This window comes from Amblyomma mixtum, chromosome 8 (assembly GCF_055824585.1).
Source record: "Amblyomma mixtum isolate Tamu chromosome 8, ASM5582458v1, whole genome shotgun sequence".
In the NCBI taxonomy this organism is placed as follows: Eukaryota; Metazoa; Arthropoda; class Arachnida; order Ixodida; family Ixodidae; genus Amblyomma; species Amblyomma mixtum.
The window spans coordinates 92,507,186-92,520,987 of NC_143019.1; the positions used below are offsets into that span (position 1 = coordinate 92,507,186).

Here is a 13,802-nt window from a genome sequence, read left to right on the forward strand (position 1 = left end):
TTGGTATATTAGTGTCTCTTGATAGGGATCCCAGATAGATGCAGCATATTCTAGTTTACTACGAACCAACGACTTGTAGAGAAGCATTTTTACGGAGCTAGAAGAAAGATTAAAGTGGACCAAATATTTTAGGGGAATCCCCCAAGGTGGAGTAGATTTGTAATAAGGGAGTAATTACTCATTGACGTACACCCGAGCGCAGCCATACGGCCACAAAGGAAAGCTATACAGCTTTCACAGAAACTTCGTAGTTAAAGAAAAATTCGTCCTGGTCCGGGGTTCGAACCCGGGACTACCGCTTCATCGGAGTTGAAAGCTGTATAGCTTTCCTTTGTGGCCGTATGGCTGCGCTCGGGTGGACGTCAATAAGTAATTACTCCCTTATTATAAAGATTAAAGTTACGGCGTATGTAGCCCAGCATGCGGTTAGCGTTATTGCTTACATGGTCTATGTGTACTTTCCAAGAAAGATTATGGGAAATGAAGACACCTAATATTTAGAAAAAGGCACAGACTCGGGGCTAGAATTATTAAGACGTTATGAAGGCAACGTGGTGTTACGACGAGAAACCCGCATGTACTTGCACTTTTGTATGTTTAGTTCCATGTTCCAATTGTTAGTCCATTCAAGAGCATGATCAATATCCGATTGAAGAAGAGCTATATCAGAGTCACTGTTAATTTCGCGGTATATGACGCAGTCATCAGCAAAAAGATTTATTGTTGAACATAGATTGTCAGGTAAGTCATTGATATATATAAGAAAAAGCAGAGGCCCTAGAACAGAGCCTTGTGGCACTCCAGATCCAACTGGAGAAGTGAAGGAAGAAGCATTATTAGCGGTGACAAATTGTGAACGATTAGTGAGAAACGAATGCAGCCACCTAAGAACGTTAGGGTCAAGGTTAAGTTTACTAAGTAAAAAAAAAAGCAGTGGATGAGAGACCTTGTCAAACCCTTTGAGAAATCGAGGAATATGCAGTCGACAACGGAACCCCTGTCGAGGAATGAGTTTAGATCATGCGTGAAGGTTAAAAGCTGTGTTTCGCAAGAGAACGACTCCCGAAATCCATGTTGACTGTCAGTAAAGAAGGCATTAGAATCTAGGAACGATGCAAGGTGAGAGTGAATAACATGCTCCATAATTTTACACGGAATGGTGGTAAGTGAGATGGGTCGATTATTATGCGGGGAATGTTGATCACCATATATTTTCAGGGAAATCACCTTCCCGACCTTCCAGTCATCAGGTATGCATGCTGTTTGAAGAGCTGTTGGTACCATACGATTTCTCGTTGCTTATAGCATGCAGCTGCTATTCAACTTGCAGGCTAGCTCGCTGCAGGGATTCCAACCGACGATATGTAAACTCACAGCACAAAACAACCTTCACAGCACAAAGCAACCTAAAGTAGACTCCGTATTTTTGAATGGCGCGTACAAAAATGGTATGCCTCAAAATTTGTCCTGTGGGAAAACACGAAAACAACGTACTACTGCTTCAGCCGCGAACTTTTGCGAGAATTTTTTCAGCCTCAGACCATTGGTTTAACCAGATTTCTTGCTCCTTATCCACTGGCGGCGGAGTGGCAATGGCAAAGCCGAAAATGCATCTCAGATTTTGTTCTGTGTCTACGAACACGGTATCTGTCTATCGCGTCAAAAACAAGGCTTGAGCTGAGACTTTCGGGACATGGCCCGATCGTGATGTGGTCATGATCATCCTGCTAGCTACCTTTAAGTACCTGCAAAGGTTTACACCTAATTCCTCTGAACGCAGTACTCCTCATTTTTCTCCCGAACTTAAGCCGTGTCCTAGGAATTTACAGATTGTCGTGGTTGTTTATATTTTCGCCGAAATTTCTTGCACACACGTTGGTGTTTCATCGTTCACTTCGAAACGCGCGAGAGAACTGACCTCTGGCTTCGTTTTGTTTTTAAGGGGCTTGCGTCTCTCCTGAGCGCATTCTTTTGCTGGGCTGTCAGGGGTGCCTTGCGGAAGCCGCTAACATTCGAATCATTGATCGTAAATATTTGGACGCCTGTTACAGGCTTAGGCCTGATAACGTCCATTATGAGATACTAGTTGTCTTAACGACACACCATGATTCATATAAGAAAGTACCATGGAAGATTCTCAAATTTATGCTTTTCAACGGGTACCATTTACTGTGCAATGTCCCCATAAACCAAACCTATCGAAACTTGGATTGCTCACATTTTAAATCACGTGTAAAAGAGATTAGCCAGATGCCCCCTGCAATTAATACATTTGTTTCCGAAACCAAAAACCTTCTCTGATAGTCTGCAAAGGGACGTTTACTCTCATCTGTATTAACGCTTGCTTTACGTCTTGAAGGAACGGTGAACTGATGAAGCACACTTCTCAGCGTTGCGAAGAAAGGTGCAAGAAAGCATGATACGCTAGCAGGCTGCGTGATGAAGTTAAAGCGTTCCTCGGCTACAGCGAACATGTTGCAATAAAATACACCAAGCGACTAACTCGCCAGTGACCTGTACACTATCGAACTACCCTGGTATTGTGCGTGTGCGTGCGTGTGTACACCGTAAGGCTGCTTTAAGAGACGCTGCTTGAAATTTTGCATCTTGTTATGAGAACTTTGATGTTAATTAGAAAACGAAGCTTCGTAAGTTGGTTGAGCAAAATACACACGTTAAGTTGTGATTTAAGATGGAACTTATGAATGGGTCTTGAAATGAGCACTCGGATTTCTACCTATTGTCTCTGTATAATAGGCATTGGTCATAATTTCACCTCGATAATGTGATAACGGCAAGAACACACGACATTAAGAAACCAGTCCTGGAGATGTTACCATTTTCCTCGACTCGAGAAAGTAAAATGCAGAATTCAATCTTAATGGAAGCATTGAAGTATGTGGGTTGAACTTAAAAGCTGCGATGAAAAATCAGACTCACTATTGGTCAAGTTTTTTAGGGCATCTCCCAAGGTGGAGTAGAATCTGTAATGTGGGAGTAATCACTCATTGGCATCCATCCAAGCGCAGCCATACGGCTACAAAGGAAAGCTGCACAGCTTTCTCAGAATTTTCGCAGTTAAAGGAAACTGCTCTGGACCTGGAAGAATGTTTTTGAACTGCAAAGTTTCTAAGAAAGTTGTACAGCTTCTCTTTGTAGCCGTATGGCTGCGCTTGGATGGATGCCAGTGAGTAATTACTCCCATATTCCAAAATCACTATTAAAGCATTGTTCAAAGTGAACGTCGTGACGAAAATTCGCCGAATTTAATGGAGTCCTCTATAAGCGTCCCGATATTCCAAAGCCTTGCTGAACTCACCTTTTTGAGGGCACCATGGAAAAAGGCCTACATCTTTACTCAGAATATGTGGCATTTTTATTGCCGTAGAATACATATATGGTTGCTGTACGCAACATTCTGCATGTTCGTTTCAAACAAACAGTTGGCGCTTAGTTAAGGTACTAATTATAATAACTTTCAGTTCATCACCGTTCCTGGATAAACATAAGCAGAGCCCGCAATTAAAGCCTTACTTTTCAACCAATCTACAGAGCGACGCCGTGGCCGCGACGAACTGCCTCTGGAACCGTGGCGTGCGAACCGCCTTCTCGGTCTCAGTGACCATGCAAGGACGCTGGTACTCCATTAGGAACGCCAGCAGTGTACAGAGCGGCCAAGGCCAGCAATACTTCTACAAGAACTGCGTGGGCAGAATCGTATACGACCAGGAAGGATCAGTACAAGAGGTGAGCTTAGCTTCTCATATAGTTTTTGCTCTGTGTGATATCATAGGAACTGCGTCCACTAACACCTCGAATTTTACGCATCAAGTGGGCGATTAATATTGTCACGTAGAGGTGACTGCAGTCCGGCGAACGGAAAGACAGCGAGAATGGCTCCTAAACGAAACTATTTATTTGGGCTGACTTGCGCCAGCAAAGAACTTAATCACTCGGCGGCGGCGTAGCAACAAGCGTGCTCGGCTGTCGTCGAACAGAATGCCCGCCGCTCTCGGTCATGCTGTTTATAAAGCTGATAGCGAACTTTCGAGATAAAGCTTCGAAAGTTACTAGAACACTCCGGAACAAAGTAGAGTCAGCTCTGCTTGGATGCGATCAATCGAGATAAATCTAGGCGCGTCTTGCGTCCCAAACGAAGCGATAAAGCGGCATGCCGGTAGCTTTGAACAATGAACAAACAACCACTACAGACATTCACGGCAATATACCATGGGCTAACCCCAGTATTCACGACCACCTATCAGACAAGGCAATAGAACTTCTGCAGAGCTTTCGCATAAGTGGAAACAATACGGAAAAATTCCGGACGGAAGCATTTTCTGAGCGCGAAAAAAATAATCAATGCAAGGTTTTCATACAAGATTTTACTGAAATAATCAGTATATCCGCTGATCTCCTGTCGGCAGGCTTGCATTTTTTTTTGCTATTGACGTTTTTGCTATCGTCAAGAGCGTTCTTCATTGGTTTTCTATCTTAACTCCTCGGTTCGAGGATGGAAAACTTTTAAGAAAAAGATCTTGCTATGGATTGGAAAAAATGAATCATTAATTTCGCTTTTTTCCGTAACAGTCCCTCACAGTTTTCCAATGTTCAAAATTTTTTTGCCAAAGAATGTTGGACATATGAAGGCAGCCTGAAAAGATATCAGTAAAAAACGAGATTTTCTTATGGCTGCTTGAGGGCTGGGTTCTGCTACTCTTCTTCTGAAGTCTTATTGTGTGCACCGATGCTACGATACTCCAGTAAGCACATTACATGCAGTGACTGACTGTGTGCCTTCAATTAATTCTTGCCTTCGTTGGCTGCTCATCTACGTAAATATGATGAAGAGTCGTTCCCACACAGCACCATCAATGTCGAATGGCTCAAATTGCCTTCCTCCAGATATTCATAACTGTCACAAGCTGCTTCACTTGTAGAGAGGAAGATACGAGATCTCGCCGCTCCTCTGAGCAGCGGAAACTACGGCATCTCCCAGCTCCTGCGAGCATGCCTCGACATGATTCTCGGGGGCAGCGACCGGACGGCGCGCGTACGGACAATGGGGCGCCGGCAAACCGGCGAGGGAATAAAAAGGGGGACCGCCACCCGCCCTGGCAGTGCGCTCTGGGGAGGTTCAGCCTCCCGGGTCACTCAAACGGCCGTTCGCTCGGGGAAAGGGGTATTTTTTTTTCTTCGCCCAGCCCGCGATCAACTCCTTGTTGCTCCCCCTCTGGCACGACCGCCGCTACTGAACTCTGCAACTATGACGCTCCATCGAACACGAAGCCGTGAGAACTTCCTTCATTTTGTGCAAAAGACAGTCGGTCAATTGAACATTGTTTTTCACCTTGTGTTTAAACCTCGATCTGACTAGTATTTTACATTTCGTTTTTGTCAACCCTTGCCACTTCTTACTATATCTGTAATAATTACTTCGCTATCCTTATATTCTTTCATCGCAGTGTTTGTTCATTGTGGGGTTATTTTTTGTTTGTTTCTTTGATTATTATGCAGTGTAATTTGGACTACCAGCTGTAAATATTCAATTGTTTGAAAGAATGGTAACTTTCTGTGTACTTATCCCTCAATCCCACACTGACACACGTGCTTCACGGGTTGAGCGGCCTAACTTTTAGCTGTGTACTCAAACCTCATAGAGGGACGACGGGTAACCGTAAAGGGATTCCGCGCCTCTGTTGACCGTAAAGGAGGGGTTTGTGACAATAACATTCGTTACATAACGCTGCCTCTCCTCGGAAAAACAGCAGATACAGTACCTTTTCCTACCATTTTTCTTTGCGGCACGCCCGTGATATGCTGTGATAGCAGTTACAGAATAAGGCTACTTTTATGGTACTCGAGGCAAACTTTTTCTTTATTAGGCTCTGTAATGATTCTGGGAATATCTGCTAGTTGCTAAAGACGACAGAATCGGACTTAAAGCACTATAAAACTTTTTGTCGTCTTGCCGTAATGAGTAATTTTGTCTCTAAAATTGCATTATTCCTCTGCAGTACTGTACTAATTTTCTATTTCCGTCGTAACGGCCAAACACGGGCAACACCACAGAAGTTTCTTATTTTTTTGCTAAAGTTTCTCTTGTTACGCAAAACTCACGGCGCAAATTACTACGAAAATTATGTAGAGACGAAAAAAACTCCTCTCCATTTTTTCGACAGGAATAAGTCGCACGATCTGTTTCCTTTCGTGCTGTACAGAGTGTTTCGCGTAACCTGAACCAAAGATTTAAAAAAGTGGCCTGCCGTATATGGGTGCAAATACCGCATATTGTTTCCTACTGTGTGGCGCTCCTCAAAATATTTTGAAGTTCCACTTAATCGAATAGTTCACTAATATTAATTAAACAAAGTTTTAAATATTCACTTTAAGGTCTCGAGCGCTTCGTTAAGTTGTAGGGGGATTCTGAAACAATCGAACCCGTTTTTTGTAGCAACATATCTACTACATAGTGACTGGCTGGTCGGTTCTGGGTAGCAAGATATCTACTACATAGTGACTGGCTAGTTGGTTCTTGGTAGCAACATATCTACTACATAGTGACTGGCTAGTCGGTTCTGGGTAGCAACATATCTACTACATAGTGACTGGCTAGTCGGTTCTGGGTATCAACATATCTACTACATAGTGACTGGCTAGTCGGTTCTGGGTAACAACATATCTACTACATAGTGACTGGCTAGTTGGTTCTGGGCCCTAAAAAGAGTAATAGAAGCAGCGCTTGTGTTTGCGTCCTTCTCGTCTCGTCCTTGTTACTGCTGCGCTGCAATTTTCCAATATCTACTACGTCTTTTTTTTTTTTCGAACATTTAAACAAAGCCCGCACAATATGAAAAAACCACGTGATTTCGCTCTTGCGCCAGCGTTTTGTAGCGCTGCCGAGCGCCTCCTAAGTGAACGAAGCGTGCGCGCACACAGTCTCGAAGTGAGCGGCCGACGCCGCTCCTGCAGTCTTGAAAGTGCATCAGCGCAGTCTTCCCGGACATGGAAGCCTTGCGCAGTGGTCTGCGATAAGTGATAAGTTGGCCATCAGCAGCCAATTAAGACGGCGCTTCTACTTCCCCATGGCATAGGCAAAACAAAAAAAAGAAAAACAGTGAAGCCCCGTATTTCAAAGTAGCCTCCGAGTTTTTTTTTTTTATCTTTATCATTTTGCAGCCCGTTGCATTTAGTGGTGTCTGCTCATTTCGACACGGTGAAGGCGCGCTTTTAGTTAGTTGAAAAGACGATTGCCAGCGCTGGAATTTGGTAGCGCAGGAGCGCAGTCCCGTTTTTTTTTTCATATTTCGCGGGCCTTCTTTCAATGCAGTAAAGAAGGACCACATACTAGATACTTTGCTACAAAAGCTAGCTAGATGGGTTCTTTCTTAAACTCCTTTAAAATTGAAGAGAATGCACGTGTCTTTATAGAGAATAATAGAAAATTTGCGCATTTCATATCAGGTAATTAACTCAGTAGGCAAAACCTAAAAATAGGCTCTGAGGCGCGCCACACGGCGGGAAATAGTGTGTCGTTGGTTTCGCCCAGCTTCGGTGAGCCACTTTTTTTTAAATCCGTTGTTCATGTTACGTGAAGCACCCTTCATATAGAGCAAACACGGGAAGCAGCTACGACGGATGCCTTTACTAAAATAACTCACCATGCACCACCTAAAATTCGCGCCCATCAAGAGTTATTTCCGCTACCACGGGCTCAGCAAACAAGAAGATCTCTTATCAGCTAAACTCCATCTGTGCCTGCGGAAATGAAAAAAAAACAGAAGCGCAGTTTAAGATTTCATGCAGTAAAAAGTGATCCCTCTTGCTTGTGATAATATTATTCGGCATTATTTCTTCTTTCCCAGCTTTGGGTCTATACGGGAATCTCGAGCAGCATGCTCAAACATACTAAAACACATCCTTCGTCCACATTCTGTGTGCGCTTCTCTCACAGCCTCTAGACGAAGCACAGTGCGCAGATGAAAGTTCCAAGACATATCCGAAATGCTTAGTAAAACACGTTGAGGGGATAGTTGGCGATTTTCAACGAAAATACGTGTCAATAAACATAGTTCGGGTCAGCGCCCGTCCTGTCATGTCTATCTTTGTATTCTTCTGAAAATTTAGCGCTGTTTAAGTTTGAAGAAAAGAAAATATCTGGTTGGTTCCGTGCTTTAGTTGCAGCTGCAAGGAAGTGTTAGTCGACGCATGTTCATGAGGTTTTATTTTACTGGATGCAAGACACGCCGTGCAGCGGCAATATTTCTAGCAACATTCTCTGCGAACACTATGATCATTTGGTTCGTGGCTGCGGCCAGATTTGTCCTAGCGGCGTAGTTGTTTGGTTTATTTGAGTTTAACGTTCCAAAGCAACTCAGGTTATGAGGGGCGCCGTAGTGAAGGGCTCCTGGAATTTCGACCACCTGGGGTTCTTTAACATGCACTGACATTCAATGGCGTAATAACGTGCACAGGCGTACTTGTATCCGACCAAAGAAGAGCAGTAACGATGCCTTTTTGAGCATGCACGCGTAGATAAACGCGGAAACTGCGGTGCGAACAAGACGGGCACTGATCTTCGGCTCTTATTATTTTAATCTTGTTTACCCAATCTATAGCCAAATCATGAGAAATGAAAGACGGTAGACCTATAAAAATATGCGCCATTGGCAGTCCCCAGTCATTACTTCAACAAATGTGTGTTCTTCACAGCCCTATTCCAGTTCAGGATACTTCTGCCTCAAGTTATCCACTTGACCATATTCTAAACTGCTGTCGCTATCACTTGAATAGGGCAGTAACTTCAGTGAATAAGCCGAGGAGCTGCGAGGCACCCCTACTTAAAATTTCCATATGACGAGCTTCATAATTCCGTACGTCTAGTTAACTGAATTTTATGAAGTCAGTGTGGTGCATATAAAGTCAGTATGGGCAACATGGAAGCACGTATGAAATCTTACAGACACCATATGACGCCATTTACACTGTATGGAAACCATATGGCAGTTATGGAGAATGGTTACGGCCCCCGTGTATAGAAGATATAGATTTTTATATAAGTGTTCATAGATTATGGACTCCATGTTCCCATAATTCTATCCGAGCTGCTCATATGAAAAATTTTAGTAGATTCCACGAATACCTATGTTCACTCTTCCCGCTGCAAATGCTGAGAACCGTTTGCAGTGCTGTCAGCGGGAAACCAAGAAACAGGCGTCCAAAAGCGGGATGTAGCAACACGTTTCGCGCATTCTCAGAGTTTACTAAAATGTTATGAACAATTTCTACTCTGATAACAATAAAGAGGAATTTCCTCCATTTGGTAGGGCACCTGAGGGTATTTGCCACATAAAACAATAAATGTGCAATTTCTGTGTCAATTTATATCTTGAGCACAAACCATTTGTAAACACCATACAGTCTTGAATACAATCATCCTAAAAGTCATTGATTAGTTCGACGTTACGATAACAGAAATATATATTACCAGTATATCCAAACATACTGTAACGCGTCGTGGTAAGTTCCTAAAATTATAACTGTTTTCTAATTCTGTTTCAAGATGTGCGACGACCCAAACCTTGGGTACGCCCGGAACCAGGCGTACGACGATACTAACAAGGCACTGATCAGCTACGACCAATTGTACGGATTTGCGATAACGTTCGACAACGAGCAGTCTTTGCAATTTAAGGTGGGTAAAAAAGAACACTCCCTCATAATTTGTTTTTTCTTCTCTGACGTATCCGATTAGCACATGCCCTCTTTGTAGCTTCATGTAGAACATAATTCACGTTTCATATTCGATTTCAGCCCTAACTAGCAACTAGCAAACTTCCTTTACCTAACAGTAACAAGCATGAACATTGTAACTTCTGCAGCTTAAGAAGCGAAATATCCAGCTTCCCAAAAAAAACAATGGTCAAGCTTTTCTCATTTCTTATTTGTTATGCAACTATGCTACTTTCTGATGTTGTAAAACCTGCAGAAGTCAATGGCCGGAAAGCGCCATATAATTTTCATATAAAGATTTCATGACGTAAGTACCGTTGGTGTATGGATTCCGCTCTGGGAGCCGTTTTTTCGCAGGCGCTGTCACTGGGTGCAGCAAAGAGTGTCACTTAAAACTCATTCAGACTTCATCAAAGGGACAGTGAGCTGAAACGGAAGATGGCTTCTGTCGTATGAATTACGGATTATTAACAATGACGCTTCTGTAATTGAAAATAGTGATTTTATTAGCAAGAAAGGACCCTAAAGTGATACACAGGTCCTCAAGTGTTGCTGGGCTATTCGGTGCATAGTACGACGTACAAACGTAAGCGCAAAAACGAGGAAATTATAAGCGCCTTGTCTTGCCCACCTTTCTTGCGCTAACGTGTGAAACACCGATTTATTTGGCGAGTAAAACGGCTTCGACACAGTTCTTTCATGCGCACCCTCAAGGCTAAGCTCTATCACCATTCACTTAAAGATGGTGTGGCTGGGGTCCCACAGCGGTCAACCAGTTCAAAACGACTACTGCGAGGGTTGATCCCAAGAGTAGCGCTTTGAGGGTCAGGCATCGGCCCTTTGAGACTCTGGCATCGGGAGGTGGTCACCAAGGCGGAAACGGGACCAGGGAAGCAGACATAACTCTTTACTCTGATAGCAGAAATGAAAAAGAGCTTCCAATACAGGGTTAAACGCGCTTTCTAGATTACAATCTTAGATGTTTGTTCTTGTGTTCCACGTCGTAGTAGTCGACCGCGTCGGCGTAACGAGCCACCCGATGGGTGGCGTGTTGGCATATAGTAGGAGACCGGAACGCCACCTGGCGCGCCATCTGCGTCACGACACTTGCTTAACACGCCATCTGCCAGCATTGGGAGGTGGCGTGTAGAGAGCTGCGCTGAAATTTTGCATTAACGATTCTCGTAATTGTTTGTCGATTTTTATGCGCTCCACCCCTACATGCCGTCGTAATTTCTTATCTAAGTGCATGATGGCAAATAAAAATGTCACGTCAAACGGGTCAGTGACACACCAAGCCCAGCCCATCCTTCGCTGACCCGTGTCCTTCCAGGCCACGTGACCCACAGCAAAGTCCTTAATAGGCGGTTCTCTTGCTGCCGTCGACGGGTGCAGTATTCCGGCTTAAAACGGTAGCACTCCTTCCTGCATAATACCAATTTCACCGCCGCTTCGTTTCTGGAGAAGCCCAAGGCGTTAATCCGCTCCCTTTTTCCGGTGTGGGGTTCGTAAAAACTCGCAAATAGTGATGTGAAGAATGCAGGTGCTCGACGGGCTTTTCCTCTTCGAAAACGTGAACATCGAAAAAAAATTAAGCACAGAGTCTATGTTCGCTGAGAACCAAAATTTCTTGAAATTCATGTGTGTGTGTGCCTTTAGGATAGCAACGACGACGAGCCGAGTTGGTAGTCCGTCTCTCGCTCCTGGTATGACCTCACGCATAACGTCACTAGCGCCTCTAGCGGGTGGAGCGCGGCGTGCCGTGGCAAGCGGCCGCCGTTACCCGACGAGCCGAGTTGGTAACCCGTCTCTCGCTCCTGGTATGACATCACGCCATAACGTCACTAGCGCCTCTAGCGGGTGGAGTGCGGCGCGCCGTGCGAAGCAGCCGCCGTTACCCGACGAGCCGAGTTGGTAGCCCGTCTCTCGCTCCTGGTATGACATCACGCCATAACGTCACTAGCGCCTCTAGCGGGTGGAGTGCGGCGCGCCGTGCGAAGCAGCCGCCGTTACCCGACGAGCCGAGTTGGTAACCCGTCTCTCGCTCCTGGTATGACATCACGCCATAACGTCACTAGCGCCTCTAGCGGGTGGAGTGCGGCGCGCCGTGCGAAGCAGCCGCCGTTACCCGACGAGCCGAGTTGGTAGCCCGTCTCTCGCTCCTGGTATGACATCACGCCATAACGTCACTAGCGCCTCTAGCGGGTGGAGTGCGGCGCGCCGTGCGAAGCAGCCGCCGTTACCCGACGAGCCGAGTTGGTAACCCGTCTCTCGCTCCTGGTATGACATCACGCCATAACGTCACTAGCGCCTCTAGCGGGTGGAGTGCGGCGCGCCGTGCGAAGCAGCCGCCGTTACCCGACGAGCCGAGTTGGTAGCCCGTCTCTCGCTCCTGGTATGACATCACGCCATAACGTCACTAGCGCCTCTAGCGGGTGGAGTGCGGCGCGCCGTGCGAAGCAGCCGCCGTTACCCGACGAGCCGAGTTGGTAACCCGTCTCTCGCTCCTGGTATGACATCACGCCATAACGTCACTAGCGCCTCTAGCGGGTGGAGTGCGGCGCGCCGTGCGAAGCAGCCGCCGTTACCCGACGAGCCGAGTTGGTAGCCCGTCTCTCGCTCCTGGTATGACATCACGCCATAACGTCACTAGCGCCTCTAGCGGGTGGAGTGCGGCGCGCCGTGCGAAGCAGCCGCCGTTACCCGACGAGCCGAGTTGGTAACCCGTCTCTCGCTCCTGGTATGACATCACGCCATAACGTCACTAGCGCCTCTAGCGGGTGGAGTGCGGCGCGCCGTGCGAAGCAGCCGCCGTTACCCGACGAGCCGAGTTGGTAGCCCGTCTCTCGCTCCTGGTATGACATCACGCCATAACGTCACTAGCGCCTCTAGCGGGTGGAGCGCGGCGCGCAGTGCCAATTGGCCGCCGTTGCCCGACGAGCCGAGTTGGTAGTCCGTCTCTCGCTCCTGGTATGACCTCACGCCATAACGTCACTAGAGCCTCTAGCGGGTGGAGCGCGGCGCGCAGTGCCAATTGGCCGCCGTTGCCCGACGAGCCGAGTTGGTAGTCCGTCTCTCGCTCCTGGTATGACCTCACGCCATAACGTCACTAGAGCCTCTAGCGGGTGGAGGGCGGCGCGCCGTGGCAAGCGGCCGCCGTTACCCGACGAGCCGAGTTGGTAGCCCGTCTCTCGCTCCTGGTATGACCTCACGCTCTGACGTCACTAGGCATGTTATGACGTCAGGGGTCATTCTAAAGGTCAAACGTGCCAAGTGGCCACCGCTACGCGGAAGGCCGTTCTTGGGATTAGTATTGCTTTCTCAATAATGTGACGACTGCCTGTGATAAACAGTCGTAAAGACGAAGGGTGTCAAAACTGTGTGCAGTTGTGCGACGCGTGGCAGAAAACCCGGCTGGAGTTGGCAGTGGCCGTGTACGACGTGAATTACGACGCCAATACAACCCAGTGCGACCAAAGGTGGATCAAAGGCAACTGGGAGAGGCTACGCTTCCTGGACAGGCTTCAAAACATGATTCAGGATGCCTACCTCCATCCCGGCAACTTCAGCTGCCCACAGATCCCTTGACAGACAAGGAAAATAAAACGCCAGGATGTACCACGTTTCATGTACCCTCAAGCACGTTGTGATTTACATTTTCCGCCGCCAACGAAACTGTGACAAATAAAGTTCGCTGCTTCACATTGAGTGGCTATTTTTTTAGGAAAATGGAAAAGGACAGCTCCGCTGACATCAATTTGTTGCCCTTGTTTTAATGCGGCGTAGTTTTTCAGGGTGCTGACGGCCGCATGGACCATTGAAACATTTCTTTTTTAGTCTCTACACTTTTTTTTTATTTTGAACTATGACGCGAATAGTACACTGCAGTAGCTACGGCACTTTCGCCAGTGACTTCACTCGAGAAACTGCCCGCAACCTCTGGATAGTAAGCACAGAGTAAGAATATTGTTACATACGTCACCACAATGACTCAGGAAGCAAGCGCGTAAGCGGGGCTAACACCAGAAAACGCTGGCACACTACACTGGTCCTTATGTGGTAAGGACCTT

The 13,802-nt window shown here is 46.4% G+C and overlaps 1 protein-coding gene across 1 annotated transcript in view; it reads left to right on the forward strand.

The window, feature by feature from the left end:
* The window catches only part of LOC149333506 (uncharacterized), a 37,363-nt gene extending 24,010 nt beyond the window's left edge, over positions 1-13,353 (forward strand). The window contains exons 8-10 of the mRNA XM_089557740.1: positions 3,553-3,747; positions 9,563-9,694; positions 13,120-13,353. Of these exons, the coding sequence (XP_089413866.1) occupies positions 3,553-3,747; positions 9,563-9,694; positions 13,120-13,320 (528 nt within the window). The 3' untranslated portion in view covers positions 13,321-13,353. The remainder of the gene's footprint in view (positions 1-3,552; positions 3,748-9,562; positions 9,695-13,119) is intronic.
* The last annotated feature ends 449 nt before the right edge of the window (positions 13,354-13,802 follow it).